We start from the raw sequence: 17,242 nt of genomic DNA, 5'->3' as shown, positions 1-17,242 counted from the left end.
AGACAGACACCTGAGATTAATACCCACCTAATGTCGTGGGCCACACCTCCGGGTTACAACTGGAAGGGAGAAACAAACTGGTCTATCGACGTGGCTCTAAACAACAACAACGTGTGTGAAGGCCCGGGGCACTTCGAGATTGACCAAGAGGAAACACATGTTGCACAATGATACGATCTTGTTGGTACAGTTGTCAGAGAAGGAAACTCCCACAGCAAAGGGCATAAAACCATCCAGGGCAGTCTGGGGCGGCTTAGTTCTGCGGTGCCAGGGAGCAGAGCAGAGCCGGCCCTGCCCTACACACAGATGGGACCATGAACTCCAGACAGAGTTTCAGCCAGACCCCCTCCGGCTCCCTCCTTGGCACAGGAGGCAGCTGGCGCCGGCCAGGGAGCTTCCCCCGGGCTCCTAGTGTCCATGGGGGTGAAGGGGGTGTCCACATCTCCCTTTCTGTCACCTCACCAAGCTGCCTGTCCCCTGGAGGGTCTTGGGGGTCTGGAAGAGGCAGTTCCCTCCTAGGTGGAAATGGGAAGGTGACCATGCAGAACCTCAATGACCGCCTGGCCTCCTACCTGGAGAAGGTGCGCACCCTGGAGGAGGCTAACACGAAGCTCGAAAGTCGCATTCTAAAATGGCATCAGCAGAGAGATCTCAGCAGCAAGAGAGATTACTCCCAATACGAGGAAAACATCAAAAGCCTGCAGGAGCAGGTAAGATCTTGGGTGACCCTGGAACTCGAGAGGGGGCTGCATTTCCAGGGAACCCTTGGGAGGAGAAATTAGTATGAAAGACAGTTTCCAGGAAAATGGCCAAAGAGCTTAAAGTAATTGTGAACAAAGGTATTTGAGGATATTTCCTCATCATACCTTAAATTTGGACTTGGGAAAGTCTGTTTTGCTTATTCAATCTTCTGTACATAAATGATGTGGAAAATCTAAAAAATCTAAGACAACCAGCTGCTGCTCAGTGTCACTTATGATCCAACGATGTCACAGGAATGACAAGGGCTGGTATGCATTCCTCACATTCAGTATACAAGGCACAAGAGCACTTAGTTACTTTCTAGTTACATCAGTTCTGCTCCACCTTAAAGAACTGGCAAGAGTGTGATTATCCAGCAAAGAGAGGCTGAGTTATACTATGTTGGAGATCACACCTAAAAGCTGTCACTCCACTAGCAGATAAATCATTGTGACATCCCTGGATATTTCCTCTTGGGGGCTACTCGAAGTTCTGAGTTCTAGATGTTCACGGTTCTGAAAATGGCATATTGCTAGAAAAACATAATAAAATGAACACAATATTTGGAGTCTTAGAGTTAGGATGAGTTATGGAGATTTCTTTAAAAATAAGGAACTTTCCAACCAAATATTTAAAAAGCTAAGCTTATATACCTTCTGGGACATCTCATAACATTGTCTAGAAGCAGGGGAATCCAGTAATCTCATAGGTTGTTTCTTAATGCTACATAACCTCCCTTTTATGTAAAGCAGTCCCAGAAAATTTCCTGCAAGATCTTGATTTAACCTGTCGTAGAAAGGGCATCACAGGTTTCCAATATTTCTACTTCTCAACACTTAGTCATCCTTACTTGAATGTAGGAAGGACCAATCAAGATAATATAAATCTGTCTTCATAATAAACCCTAATTATTGAATAATCAACCTAATAACTGACTGTGTAATTACCTTAACTATATAGTACATGGTTGTCTTTACAAAAAAAAACAAGGTGACTCAACAATCCTCACCATATTTTTTCATTAATAAAGTTGCTTTGGTTTTAGAATAGAGAGAATAGAAGATTTTTGCAAACGGACAACTGAGAACATAACTCCCAAAAGAAATGTGAGGTGAGGTTAGACCTGGTCAAATAATGTATTATCTGACAGCAGAGAGAAGGCGGCAAAGAGAGAAAAAGGAGGGAAACATTTATTGAGCACTTGTTGTATGCCAGGCATCGTGCTGGGTATTTGACACACTTCTCAGTGTTGTCCCAAAGCTTTCTGCAATGATGCGAATGTTCTATACCATCTGATTTAATTCTCACAACAACCCTGGAAAAAAACCGAAGCTCATAAAAGTGAAATAGCCATCCAAAGGTACCACAAGAGGCAGAGGTGGGATTCTAAGCCAGGTCTGTTTCTGATGGCCTTGATTTCCATGTGGTATGGTGCTGACTAGCCTACCTCGTACAACCATGATAGTGTTTATTGATAAAGATAATGTATTACATTTGCATTGTTAATTAAACAACAAATCTTTCATACACATTACTCATTCTGTGAAGCAAGTGTTTTTACCCCTAATATATACATAGATGAGCAGATTGAGACCAAGTGGTTGCCTAAAATCTCCAAAGCAGAGTTGAGAAAAGTGAGTGGGGCCAACGACGAGGGCATGTAAACAACCCATAAACTTGCCCATGCTCCAGGTGGCCACAGATTCTGGGTTCAGACATTAAATAGGAAGCTTCCTCAGCTTCGAATTCAGCTCTTTTCTGGATTTCTTACCTCAGTTGTTACAGTTTCTCTATGTTAGAAGTAAACAACTCTTGGAAGTTGAGGTTGTCTATGTATCCCAATCTCCCCCATTTGCAGGTGAGAAAACAGAGGCCAAAAGACAACCCACAACTACTTGCGGCTGAGCCCTTCCCGGGCCTTCAGGAAATATTCTCAGTAAATACAAGCATTCTCCCGCTCTTCTTTAGGGATATTAAATGCTACTCAAAAAGTCTATAAGAAACTGAGTTCAAAAGTTAATCCAGTCTTTTTGAAACACAGAGGTGGACATAGACGGATATTAGTATAGCTTGTAATAGAACTGTATTTGGCATTTTGGTTTACATTTTTAAAAAGAATCTATTTTCCTCTCTCTGGTAGGAGATTACACAGCCTGGAGCAATGACACTGCACTAATACACCAACTAGATTTTTTAAAAAGAATTAACTCAGGGCCCTGGGGAGAATCCAGATGATTAATCATAACACACAATGTAAAACCTATGCCTCACACGTTATTTCTCAATCCATCTTCATCCATTCGTTACTGGATGTCTCAGAAATAATGGCTGTATCATAATATTCTATCAGGTAACCCAAACAGGGGGAAATAGTTTGGGTTTTTAAATGTGCTCTATGTCAAGTGCATTTCAGAACTTAACACACATGTACTATGACAATGCTGGCTGGGAAATCAGAATTTTGACATGGGCTTTGCAATGGATAAATTATCAATTCAACTCAGGAAAGCCCAATTAGCCCACGGGTGACATTTTTGATGTTTTCATTCTGTGGAGTATATAGTTCATGGTTTCTTTGGATGTCACTCCACACCTCAGTGCACAACTAAGGCTAACCCTAGGGATCCCCAGGCCTTTTGGGATGGAGCTACTTTTATTTCCCATGAGCTTAGAAACGCAAAGGATAAAGAGCCTGGTGGGAAAAGCATTTGGTAAGAAAGTCCCTAAGAAGCACCATAGAGGGAAGACAAGGAAATACCTACAGAATCCTATTTTAGAACAAGGGAAGTATCCATAGTACCATTGGGAATCCACCAAAGGCAGGGTCAGCCAGCCTGAGTAGCTCCACCACAAACAAAGTTGTTGCATCTCAACATATAAATCCTGGGATTTGTCCAAAGCAGACATTGGCTCTAGTTACAAAAGTGCAAGATTTTAAAGAACATTTTTCTGAACTAATTTAGTTTCAAACTAATTTTTCAGAGTGTCTAAAGTATGCCCAGAATATACTATGTTACACCATTATTTTATTTAATCTCTTCTAATTCTCAGAACTCTTTGAGAAGAGGTTATAATTATTATTCTTATTACTATTATTGCCATTTTATGGATGGAGAAACTGACACTCAGCAATCTCACTCAACAAATGAATGTTGAGCAAGATCCCCGGCCCTGCTCTTTGAGTCCAAGACCCAGTATTATTAGCACTTCTGAGTTCTGCTATTGTGCATTCATGATACCGAATTCCATGGAATCAATGGAGCTTTAAATAGGAACAGATTTTTCAAAGGTGCCTTTGTATTGAGGTATAGCTTTGTCCTATGAAAATGCTTTCTAAATAAAGGAATTATCTGTATAAATACAAGGGAATGTCACAGGAGTCTCTGGTTCCAACTAAGTTACAGAAGTTCGGAGCTAGGAGCTCTCGGGCCACCTGTTTTTAGTACAAACTCCTTATTTAGCGGATAAAGAAATTGAAGCCCAGGTGGTAGAGAGACTGACCCAAGTTCACACCCAAGTTCACAACAAGAAGTAAAAGGAAAATCTTCCAGTTCCTAGGTCAGCACAGTATATGGCACAAAAGTATTATTATACTTTTGACACTAAGACATCTTCCACCCAATTTTTCTGAAGACAGTGACATATATCAAATGTGCACTATTTCTCTGATTACAACTACCAGGAAGTATTTACAAATCACATGTATACACAACTGCTCAGCTAGACATTTTCAATAATAGTTTTCTTTTAAAAGATATCTAGTGAAAGTCTTTAACTAGAGGTTTTAACATAGTTAAAGTTTATTAAGCTGCTTCATTAGACGGTAAAGAATTATTTCAGTTAATATTTTAATAGCTGTAATTGGAGCATTCTCCTCATGGAATAATTTACAAACAAATACACATCCCTATAAGTTATGTATATGACTACAGTCTCTTTGGACAAAAATATTTATGGTATGTGATGACTATTATAAAATACATTTCAAATTAGTTTAAATGTACTGTAAAATACATTGAAAATTAGTTTGATAAACTAACGTCAGTAATACTTTGTATCAGTGATACTGATCAGAAACACGAATGCTATCGCAGGAAGAATCTAAAATAATTATTGCATTTTAAGGGCACCAAACTAATATGCACAATAAGAAAAGGATCAGAACCTAAACCACTTTTAACATCTCAAGATGTGGATGAGCTTAAGCAAAACACTAAGATACATTCATAGTACTCGAAAGTTGAAGGCATTTTGAACAATTACTCTCTTTCCCTTTCCTGTATCATTCTTTCAGCATTTGCATCAGCCCCGGCCTGTCAAAACTCCATGTAAAAAAAGACAGTGCAGGCATATCCTTACAACAAATACAGTCTTCTGCTTTGCACATAGTAGGTGCTCAGTAAATATTGCTTGATTTGATTATTCATTGTTCCGCTGCCAGAAGAAGTTATACAAGTCATACACCCAGGTGACTAGGTGGGTGTATGCCCCAGGAGGGCAGAAATGAAGCTTTTCTGTGCAGTGTGTCCCACTGAAATGACTCTTCACATGTTTTACAGGTAATGAATGGTAAGCTGAGCAATGCCCAGATCATTCTTCTCATTGACAATGCCAGGATGGCGGTGGACGACTTCAACCTCAAGTAAGTTCCTTCTTCACAGTGTGTGTGGGGGGGGGCGAGGGGGGGAAGGGGGGTTGTTTTATTTGGGTTGCTTTTGTTTTTGTTTTGCAGAAGGAAAATTTATTTCATCATTACCCACATACAAAATCTTACTAAAATATACTTAAACCGGATACAAAACACTCTCTTTGGTGTAACGAACTTTGAATATGAACCAAGAATTACATGTTAAAAAATTATTGTTCATTTTGGGGGTATGATAATGTTATTATGCTTATTTTTTAAAATATATTTTTCTTTCTTTTTTTTAAAGACTTTTTTTTTTTTTATTGGGGAAGGGGAACAGGACTTCATTGGGGAACAGTGTGTACCTCCAGGACTTTTTTTCCAAGTCAAGTTGTTGTCCTTTCAGTCTTAGTTGTGTCGGGCGCAGCTCAGCTCCAGGTCCAGTTGCTGTTGCTAGTTGCAGGGGGCACAGCCCACCATCCCTTGTGGGAGTTGAACCGGCAACCTTGTTGTTGAGAGTTCGCGCTCCAACCAACTGGGCCATCCGGGAGCTCAGCGGCAGCTCAGTTCAAGGTGCCGTGTTCAATCTTAGTTGCAGGGGGCGCTGCCCACCATCCCTTGTGGGACTCGAGGAATTGAACTGGCAACCTTGTGGTTGAGAGCCCACTGGCCCATGTGGGAATCGAACCGGCAGCCTTCGGAGTTAGGAGCATGGAGCTCTAACCACCTGAGACACCGGGCCGGCCCTAAATATCTTTTTCTTAAAAGATGCATTCTGAAGTAGTTAGGGATGAAATGTCACAATGTGTGTTATTTACTTTAAAATACAAAATGGAATACAGATGAAGTAAATATGGCAAAATGGTAATGCTTGCCAAATCTAGGTGATGGGCATGTGGTTGTTTAATATTTTATTCTCTCTAACTGTAGAAAAAATAACATTGAGTCATCATCACAGAAAGACATGCATGAAGCAGACATACAAAGAACACACAGCATGGATTAATTTGCTCCCATTAAACCTAAGAGTAAGAGATTCCCCTCTAAACCAAGGTGAGTCCTGACAAAGATCACGCTTTCCAACAACAGGTGTACTTTTCCCTCCTTCTAACCAAAGGTATGAAAATGAGCACTCCTTCAAGAGAGACTTGGAAATTGAGGTTGAGGGTCTCCGAAAGACCTTGGATGATCTGACCATTATCACAACAGACCTGGAACAGGATGTCGAGGGGATGAGGAAAGAGCTCATCCTCATGAAAAAGCGCCATGAGAAGGTAGGACTCCCCGGGAGTCACCAGCACAGCTCTTCATTTACACATTTCAGTAGCTACAGAAGAAACCCCCTCTATGCCAGTGCTATTGTCCTTCAACCTAAATAATCATAAGGGAACACATAAACATCGAATCTTTCCAATTTCAAGGTTATCTACTTAAATGTCCAATACAACAGCCAAAACACAATCACAATTAACAATGGACTGGTCAACAATTTTAATACACAGTGCTTACCTAGATTTGTTTGTTAACATGATACTGGAAGAATAAATGTGTGAGAATGAACTTCCTTCTTTGACCCAAGGTGCAGCAAATTGAGGGACAATAGAGTAAAGAGAATCTGCCACTGACCAAGGTAAATATGACTATGTAGTGGCAAAAATGAAGAATCCTAATTTCTGGAAACATTTATCCAACTTTCAAAACATTACCATCTATCTAAAGTCCCTGAGACTTGATAACATGATAGAAAAAATGATCCTTATTTTAGGCAAACAAAATTGCTTATGAACATCGAAGAGCCTCGGTTTCTGAACAGCTGGTTAGACAAGGACTGTTAATTCAACCTCTCCTTTGGTTTCTTGGTTTTCATGATATCCTATGGGTGTCAGTCCTACAGAGCCCATTATAACACACTGAAGAGATTTTAAAAGCTTCTACACCTTTTGGCTTTGGGTTACTGAACTACTTCCCCCAAGCTTTGGTCTGTAACCTGAAATGCTCAACTGCTTAGTGATGTCATTGCTTCACCCACGAAAATTGACTGACGAGTACTTTACACGCTATGCAAACATAATTCTTGCTGAAACATTTTCACCAGGGATTAAGTCAGTAATCATAAAGGCCATTGTATTTCCCGTCTGGTGCTATTCTTTATTTTGTAAAAGTATAAGAGGGAAAAACATCACATAATGTTTTGTCATCAACAAGTAATAACTGAGAAGCCAAACCAAACCAGTGAACGAGTAGCAACCACATAAGCTGGATGTTTAAAAGATCCATTCACTGTTGCCAATCAACACACTTCTTTCTGATTGTCTCAGCCAATTCATTTTCTTTCTTTGTGATTAAACAGGAAATGGAGGAACATCATGTGCCAAACGACTTCAAGGTCAACGTGAAGGTGGATACGTCCCCGGGGGAAGATCTGATTAAGGCCCTGGAGGACATGAGGCAGGAATACGAGTTTATGATAAAGAAGAAGCACCAAGACTTGGATGCTTGGTATAAAGAGAAGGTAAAAGCAAGGTGCCCACACTTCCCAAAGGTTCCATTTCCACGGGGCCCGATGCCAACGCCCCTGCTCTTTGCTTGGTCTCACAGTCAATGGCCACGGCCCAGGAGGGGGCCAGTCCCACAGCTGTTCAGAGCAGCCAAAGTAACATCCATGAGTTGAAGCGCACTTTCCAGGCCCTGGAGATTGACCTACAGACACAGTACAACAGGGTGAGTCTGAGCGAGGAGAACCTGAGTCAGGTGTCACCTCCTCCACAAAGCCTTCCTGTTCTCTCTCGTGGGCCCAACACCCCAGCTCCCCGGGACATCTCTCACTTCTCCCTTTCCATCCGAATCGGTCATCGTGAGAATGATAATACGAGCTGTCACTTGTTGAGTGCCCGCATTGCACCAGATGGTGTGCTAGGGGGGTCATTATATTTAAACGTCATTAACCCTCACATTAACCTTTCCGGGTAGATCTTGGTGTCCCTACTTTAGAGATGAGGAAACCAAAGTTCCAAACAATGGAGTAAATTGGCCACAGTCACACAGCTAAGTGGTCGGTGATGGAGCTACAAGGTATTTGGGGGGCAGGGCAGCTCTAAACTCCCATAATCTCTATCAGGGCTCTCCCCACTTACAACCAGGCTGTTCCCCAAAACCGCATAGAGAAAAATTCTGGTGCCCACATGAATTGGTGGCAAATCCAGGCCTGGCTGACTCCAAAGTACTGCTCTATTGATTACGAATGTCTTATCAGCCAACAAACTGTAAGTTCTTACGTCTCATTCATTTCTATAATCTTCAAGGTTTTTAGTGAAGTGCTATGCGTGAGTGTCATAAGCACTCAAAATTCATTAAGTGAAGTCAATCTGAATCTTCTAATCATTCACCAGTATCATTCCTGAGTGCTCCTCTACCTTTGGTTTTGGGGAGAAATTATTAGTTCATTTTGTTGCAGGCACACACGGTAAATTACTGTTAGGTTTTAGGAATCGGTGATGATGAGCAGATATTTAAAATCTGCACTGTCAAGGTGATAATGCACGCAGAAATAATTACAGTGTTTTACAGCTTTCGAAACATTTTAACATACAGGACTTCACCACAATCCTGCAAGGTCAGCAAGGCACTCATACCCGTTTTCATGCATTCTACTGTCTGACACTATTCTAAGCATTAAGGATTCGATAATAAATGCTTTTATATTCTACCGAGGATGATAGACAATGAATGCACAAATCATCCAAATATACATTAGATGGAGAAAAGTGCTCAAAAAAAAAAAAATGAAGCAGGGGAGGGAGGTAAGCCATACCAGGGTGAAATGCTGCCATTTTAAAAGATGGTCAGGAAAGGTTTTACTGTTAAGGTGACAGCTGAGCAAAAACCAAAATGTGGTTAAGGAGGTGCATTCTGTGGCTATGGGGAGGGGGCTCCAGGTGGAGGGAAGAGCAAATGCAAAAGCTCTGAGGCACAGGTGTGTCCACTGGGTTAGAGGAACAAAGGGAAGCCAATGTGACCTCAGTGAGTGAACAAAAGGGAGGGAAGAAGGAAGGAAAACGGAGGGGAGGGGAGGGGAGGGGAGGGGAGGGGAGGGGAGGGGAGAGAAGAGCAGAGGAGGAAAGGGAGTGGGGAGGGGAGAACAGGGGAGGCCATGGGGTAGCAATGGAGCCAGATCGTGTAGCCTTGACCCTTGGAGGGAGGTCAAGAGGAATTTGAAACAGCAGGTACAGACAACTCTTTGAGGAGTTTTACTGCAAATGAAGGAGAGCAGAGAAGTTGGATGATAGTTGAAGGTAGATACGGGTTTAAGAGAGAAAAATTTTAAGGTGGGAGAAATTATTCTACAGAGGGTGCCAGAAAAATGTATACACATTCTAAGAAAGGAAAAAACTGTATTAAAATTACGCTGATGGTAACCACTTTGAGCACCTCTTGTAATTGCAGAAGTCAAACGTAACTTGTATTCTTTTGTTATCGGTATATATTGAGTATTACAATTTTAATACAGATTTTTCCTTTCTTAAAATGTGTGTATATTTTGGGGGCACCCTCTGTATTTGAAATCTGGTGGGAATCACCTAGTAGAGAGAACACTGATGACACAAGAGACAGGCAATGTGGAGATGACAGGAGCACAGACGCTCGTGTATAATAACAGGAGGGAAATGAGCACCTGGACACAGAGCCACGGATGCGGATGGAAGTGATGGTGGGGTCTCTCCTAACTGCTTTCATTTCCTTGGGGACATATGAAGCAAGGCTGAGAGAAAGGATGGGGGGAGAAGGGAGGTTTGAGGACAGAGGAAAGGAATGAAACAGCCCTCGGGGAGAACAGGAGTGATTAGACCCGGGACACGTGGTTTAACGACCGAGAAGCATTAAACGAGCATCAGCAGCCGTGATAAAGCGAGGGATCCATCCAGCACAGTTATGAGTTCCTCTTTGAGGTTCAAGTTATGTGCTCCCCAAAAGCAGGTGGGTGGTAAATCCAAACACAACTGGGATTTGAACTCAGTTCTCTGTATCCTAGGCCAACAACTTCATTTTGCAGCTTTTAGAATTTCCTCAGCAATGACAATTTGTTACCATTGTCATAATCAAAAAGTATTGCTTGTGATGAAGGTTGCCAGATTTACCAAATTAAAATAGACACTCGGTTAAATTTGAATTTCAGATAAACAACAGGGCGTTCTTGCTATAAGTATGTCCCATGCAATACTGGAGCAATACTTGGGACATACTTGTACTAAAAAATTACTCATTGCACATTTGAAATTCGAATTTAATAGGTGCCTTTATTTTATTTGGCATCCCTACTTAAGACCCTTCTCTGAAGACACAGAGACGGCAGTCCCAGCTGCTGTTTCTCTCTAGGAGTTTCCAATCTGGCCAGAGACAGAGGTCAGCCTAAGGAGGTAAGGAGCAGGTCAGGGCGGGCGCCATGTGCCCAATCCAGAATACGAAGCGTAAACAATAAAGACGACAGGACTGCAGGAGAGTTGCCAAGAGAACCCCGACACGAAGGTTTTATGCCCAGAAAAATGCACTTCCAGAGTCCAGCCCCTGCTCAACTCCTGACCACCCAAGCCCCACACCTGTAAGTCAGCCCACTTCTCGTCTTCGCATCCCCAGCAGCCACCAGGACACCTAGCAGAGGGGTCAGCGTATTCTAACTACTCCACAAGCACACATTATTGAATCAATCAAGCCATCAGTCCATTAATGTTAGACATAGTGTTTCCTCTTTCAGAAATCTGCTTTAGAAAACATGCTATCAGAGACGCAGTCCCGGAACTCCTGCCGGCTCCAGGACATGCAACAGACCATCTCCCACTACGAGGAGGAACTGCGACAGCTCCGCCATGACCTGGAGCGTCAGAACAGCGAATACAAGGTCCTGCTGGGCATCAAAATCCACCTAGAGAAGGAAATCGCCACCTACCGCCAGCTCCTGGAGGGAGAGAGCCAGGGGTAAGGCAGAAGGGTCAGGGGAGGGAGGATGAAAAGGGCAGGCGGCTCCCACGTTTGCCTTCATGGACCCTAAGGTTCTGTTAGCAAGCATCACTCGAGAGCAAAAAGGTTTCTGTTGAATTTCTCCCAAAGATACTTAGATCAGGTTGTAGTTCATGAAGCAGCCAGTGTGAATTAATCAGGTATTACTTCCAGGACACAGAGATTTGAGGTCAACAGCTAAAATTAATATTATTAAAATGTCCAGAAAGAAACACTAAGAAGGTTTAGCTCTAGTGTTTCCCAGGGGGAATGCACACCATTTTGGCTCCAAACAAAGGATGGCTGAGGGAATGTTTTAGCCTAACAGCAGATTCATAAAAGATTGAGGTATCTAGATTTTCAGGCTGTTATTTCTGATCACCTCGGGAAATAACAATAACCGGCCACGAAAAGGGGGCGCCTACATTTTATGACCTAAGAGAAAGGGTTAGAAGTTTTTTTTAAAATCCATAAATAGTTATAGGACCAAACTGTAAATAGTCTGGGGTGGGGCGGGGGAGGGGCAGTTAGGGACTTCAGATCCACACACTAGAAAGGACCCTGCTGGGGGAAGAAACCTGGGTTAGTGAGAGGCCCATTCACTGCTTTCTGGACCCAGGAGGGTTCTCTCCTGAACTCATGACCTTGAGACTACAAAGCTCAGACAATTATCCTCATTAAAGAGTTATGAATTTACAAGCAGGCAAAGGAAGTAAGGTCATCTTGAGAAGTTTTTTTTTTTTGATTGTTGCCAAAACTAAAATGAGCTTTAATTTTTTATCACTTTTATAGGACAATGGAAGAATCTAAGCTGAGCGTGAAAGGTAAAAAACTGTCTTTCATTGTTTCAATCTATTTTTTTTTAAATCAGCATATTTATCCCTTCTGTATTACTCATAATCTTAGTGTACTCCCAAATGGCCAGTGTTTAATTTTTCTTTTACTCCCAAATGGCCAGGAATTTTGAATTAACAAATTAGGTAATACAGAACAAAGGGAGCTCTCAATGTTGTCTTCAACAATATATATGAAAGCGCTTTGCAAGCAGTAGATAAAAATAATCACTAATATTATATCTCTATTATGGTAAACAGAATCTGTTTACTAAACTCCTAGGAAATTACAAGGAAATGGTTTCACATAAGTTCCCAAACTATATTCTGTTGAGCACTACTGTCCCATGAGATTTAAATTGTCTATTATTAGGTTGGTGCAAAAGTTATTGGGGTTTAAAAGGTTAAAAAATTGCAAAAACCGCAATTAATCTTTTGCACCAACCTAATATGAACAATGTGTTCTATGGCCAGATATGGCTGGGAAGACTGTACCCTTCTCCTCTTCGCAAAGAGCCATGTTGTGTTTCAGTACATTAAAGATGGAACAAGTGCTGGGTGGGGAAGAAAAGGAACAAGAAAAAGAAAGAAACAACAAAAGTTCTACTTTGTTAAACCCAGTGTCCCCAAATATCTTTGATCTGGGAACTCTATTTTCTCAGATTACCTTTACCATCTCACAAAAGTTCCAAGAAACCAGTCTGGGACAAGGGGCACTTTCTGATTCGTTTGTGGTAAAAAGGTCCTAAGGCATTAGGGATTCAGAGAATCAGAGTTCGAGTAACTATCACAGAACAGCTGTCTAACTGCTACCCCTCTGCCAGGTCCCGACAGATGGTCCTTCCACCTCTCCTCACCCATGTCCAGGAATGGGGAACCCATTACTTGATGGGGTGGCCCAACCTACTGTTGGAGAGGTTTGATTTTAACAAAGTTCTCCCTGCATCTCTGTTAATGGTTTCAATTCTTCCCTCTCGTTTAGAATCAGTTGATTGATGTCAACAAAACACTATTCAAATAAGTCATATCTTTGAAAAGTGTGACCATAATAAACATCACTGGCTTCTCGCCCATCCCTCACATGGCATGCTTTGTAGATCTTAAAATGAGGTGCCCAGAATGGCATTCAGTGCCCTGCAAGCTCAAAGAATCTGTGATGCAAGTGCCACAAAGCCCACATAAGCAGAAAGGACTCCTCGAGTGCTTGCGGTCAGAGACTCGATGCTGCTTCAGGCATGCCTGGGACGACCTCTACAAGATGACACTGTTCAGACACCCTTATTTCCTGGAGGGTAGGCGAGCAAAACTTTCCCTGGTGAGATCCCCTTTCATTCCAGCAGAGAGAACCATATTGCTCAGTGATCATTGTGGAAGGCAAAAAAGAGCCTTCTGGTGCTGAGAGCAGGGAACTGAAAATAGTACATACAGTTCAGATGGTGGAGGGACCATGGCAGTGACCTCTTCATTGCTCTTTCTTTCAGCGTCTGCAGCTCCAAAGCTCAAGGCCATCACACAGGAGAGCATCAATGGAAGAATAATTTATTCTCAAGTGAATGAGATCCAAAAGTGTGCATGATACCAATAAAAGTTTCTGCCTGTTGTAAAAATTACTTTTTCGCAATGGAAAGTCCTTGCCCAGACACAAATGGGTGAGTCCAAAGAGGTATCCTTGGAGTTAGCAAACTCAGTAACTTTTTTTTCCTCTATAACAATCTCACCAGACATTCCATAATGATCTTAGTACACTGCTGCACTTTCTGAATCCAAGTATGAGTCCAGGAGCTTAAAGCTCTATTTTCCTGCTACAGTCTTTTGATTCCCATCATTGTATATCTGTTTTGTAGCCAATAAAACCACACCAGCTGCATCAATGTCTTTTTTATACCATAAGGCAAGATAAGACCTCAAGATCTCCTCCTAATAAGAGCACTATCCACGAAAGATCCAGAGGGACCTTAATGTCCACAGCATCCAAACTCTGGGCAGAATTACGACCCCGCAGCCATGCAACCTGGGGACAAGATGTGGCTCACAAATCTCTCTAGACTTCTGCCAGCGGGAAGGGAAAGAAATAGAGAAAGGGAGACCCAGAAAAACTCACTGAGAATGTGAGATGACCAAACCTTATTCTAAGAAAGAGAGAGAGGGGAAGGAAGGAAGGAAGGAAGGAAGGAAGGAAGGAAGGAAGGAAGGAAGGAAGGAAGGAAGGAAGGAAGGAAGGAAGGAAGGAAGGAAGGAAGGAGCAATTGACCAACAAACCTTAAGGGCCTAAAAGAGACTTAAAGCTAGAAGTGGAAATTCATTTTAAAAAATCCTCATTATAAATAGATACAAAGACCATAAAAGGGGAAATGACCCATCCAAGATCTGAACTGCAAATATTAGGATCCAGAGTATTATGTTGAGGTATAGTAGGGGCTAAAACACAGACACTATGCAGCTCTGTCTTCTAAAGAAGACGCCATTTCCTCAAAGTGTAGCAGTGTGAGCCATTGTCCAAGGTTGGTAAGAGGAGCAATGCTGGAGAAAAGGAAGACAGAAACCCACATACCAACTAAGACATCATCAGAATGTTGTATGTGGAATTATAGAATATTAACAATTTAAGGGACCATAGGCACAGGCGAGTCAAACTCTCCCATTTTACAGACAAATAAACTGAGGCCCAAAGCAATAAACGCATTTACCCAAACAGTCACTGGATTGTTGCAGCTGGGCCTAGATCCAGCCCTCTTGACTCCATGACAGTTGTTAAACTAACACTGGTGCAATTTAGTTCCATTGGCATCTAACACACTGACAATGTCCCGTGTATTTTTGGTCTCTATGTTTTAACACTCTCTTGGAAAGTATCACTTTTGATATTTCCTGAACTGGGCATCTGTGAAAACTGGATTAGTCTTCCCTTTAAGGCAATAATTGGTGTTTCTGATTCTTAGTGCCCAAAGAATCTGAAATTAGGCAAAAGGAACCCTGGATAATCACATCATTGCAAAATGTGTTACTGATATAACTGAAATACATTAATTCCCTGGGGTAAAATTATAAATTTATCTTTGCTGTGATTACCTCAAAGAATCTCAAAAATAACTACTACCCTAGCATCTTCAATGAGTTTTCTTTGCACAATATTTGTGTGTGGAAACTTCTGACGTTTTGAGGGGGCAAGAATGGATCCATATCACACTTCAATAGTTCTCTTTTTCTATTTCACTTTACTATGAGAACTTCTTTATGTTAATAAGATACTATTGTCTAAAATCAGATCTAAAAATGAATTTTCTTTCCTCTGTGTGAGCACCAATTCATTCTGCTATTTTAGATATTACCTCTTTCTTGAAATTTAGAAATTATGTATAAAATATACGTGCTTCCTCAAGGTAAAGTGAGTATTGCTAGCAAAATCTTTCAAAGACTATTCAAAAAGAGTATGACAAGCTAAAGAGAAAGTTATAATACTTGACCCAGAAAGTAACCACTAACTTTCCATTTACCATCATAGTTTATATATGATTTGGTAACAGCAAATTGTAATATACGAATAATTTTTCATTTAAGGAGCTAAAATATCCTTACAGTCTTATTAATTTTCACTGTAGCAATGAAGGTGAGTGACTCATCCCAGTTTGCCCAGGAAACCCCTCAGTCCCAGGCAAAGTGGGGTGGTTGGCCAACCTATCAATAAAGAATTACTCTTGTCTCAGTCCATTTGGGCTGCTATCACAGAATCCCGCAGACTGGGGAGCTTATAAACAATACAAACTTATTTCTCATGGTTCTGGAGGCTGGGAAGTCCAAGATCAAGACACTAGCACAATTGCATTCTGGTGAAGACCTGCTTCTTGGTTCACGGCCTGCGTCCTCACATGATGGAAGGGGCTAGGGGAGCTCTGTGGGGGCTCTTTTGTAACAGCATTAACTCCATTCTACCCTCATCACCTAAGCACCACCCAAAGGCTTCACCTAAAACCAGCACCTTTGGAGTTTAGATTTTCAACATAGGAATGTTTCAGACCATAACATCTCTATTTCACGAAGGAGAGACAAGTAGAGAGAAATTAAACCACTTGCCTTAATAAAGAGACAATTGCATGAGGTTAGGCTCTAGGTAACCTAAAATAACCTCTTTCCCACATCTAAATCAGCCCCAAAATCTTTTTAAATACCCATTGCAAATCAATTAATGCCTATATGTTCAGATGAGTTGCCAACCAAATAGGTTTTCATTTATATTTGGTTTTGACCAACACATACCCAACCCACATAAAGGAGTTGGTAATACATTGTATTGTTTTTATTACTGACACACTTTCGATAAATAGCAGCTATTCAATTACCCAAAACCCAGTTGAACAAATAGTGGGCTAACCCAGAGAGGATAAAGTATTACTCTGGAATTATGTATTTATGTTGACATATTTTCCAAAAGTACCATAATATGGTTGGGTGGATAGATCCATTTAATATTTTTCAAACCAATCAAATAGATGCCTTTACTAAATGTTCATTTTTCCATTACTGTTTTTATATACATACGCTGCTCATGATATGTGAAACGGGCAATGAAAGTAAAAATTTATTATTAAGGAACATAGAATTTTTATGTTGGATGGAGAGGTCATAGGCCTGAGAAGGGAGCAAAGACTCGAATTATGGTGAGAAAGGTGTGTAAGAGGAAGGAGAATCTGGAAAGGTCCTTGAGCACAGGGGTTCTCAAACTTGGCTGCACCTCACGGTCACCTGGAGAATTTAAAAATTCTAATTCCCAGGCCACGTGACAGATAGATTAAATTAAGGTTTTTGAAGGCTGGGACCCAGGCATCAACATATTTTAAAGATTCCCAAAGTAATTACAATGTACAGCCAAGTTTGATAACCTACTGTTTTAACTTCAGGCAAGTGCTTTTGTATTTGTATGTTCCCGTATTACTAATTTGCTAATACTCCCATAAGAATTAGTGACAGCTAATAGAAAAGTAAGAATCTCCTTTGTGTTGTGTCAGTCCCAATGGCTTGTGAGTCGAGTTTCATTTTACAGAACTGTAGAGTA

General features: G+C 41.3%; 1 protein-coding gene across 1 annotated transcript; it reads left to right on the top strand.

Moving 5' to 3' along the window:
• The first annotated feature begins 246 nt into the window (after positions 1-246).
• KRT23 (keratin 23) lies at positions 247-13,802 on the top strand. Its single transcript, XM_033089097.1, has 8 exons — positions 247-710; positions 5,301-5,383; positions 6,486-6,642; positions 7,719-7,880; positions 7,967-8,089; positions 11,118-11,338; positions 12,152-12,183; positions 13,674-13,802. The coding sequence occupies exons 1-8, from the start codon at positions 315-317 to the stop codon at positions 13,766-13,768; spliced, it is 1,269 nt and encodes a 422-aa protein (XP_032944988.1). The 5' UTR covers positions 247-314; the 3' UTR covers positions 13,769-13,802.
• Positions 13,803-17,242: the final 3,440 nt, after the last annotated feature.

This window comes from Rhinolophus ferrumequinum, chromosome 21 (assembly GCF_004115265.2).
Source record: "Rhinolophus ferrumequinum isolate MPI-CBG mRhiFer1 chromosome 21, mRhiFer1_v1.p, whole genome shotgun sequence".
NCBI classification, from domain to species: domain Eukaryota; kingdom Metazoa; phylum Chordata; class Mammalia; order Chiroptera; family Rhinolophidae; genus Rhinolophus; species Rhinolophus ferrumequinum.
This window is presented reverse-complemented; position numbering and strand designations above follow the sequence as displayed.

What these genes read in the sequence shown, in the direction of transcription:
- KRT23 (XM_033089097.1), top strand. Translation starts at nt 315, where the DNA reads ATGAACTCCAGACAGAGTTTCAGCCAGACCCCCTCCGGCTCCCTCCTT. An exon ending in TACAGACACAGTACAACAGG is followed by an intron (nt 8,090 to 11,117) that starts GTGAGTCTGAGC and finishes TTCCTCTTTCAG; the next exon opens with AAATCTGCTTTAGAAAACAT. An exon ending in ATCTAAGCTGAGCGTGAAAG is followed by an intron (nt 12,184 to 13,673) that starts GTAAAAAACTGT and finishes TCTTTCTTTCAG; the next exon opens with CGTCTGCAGCTCCAAAGCTC.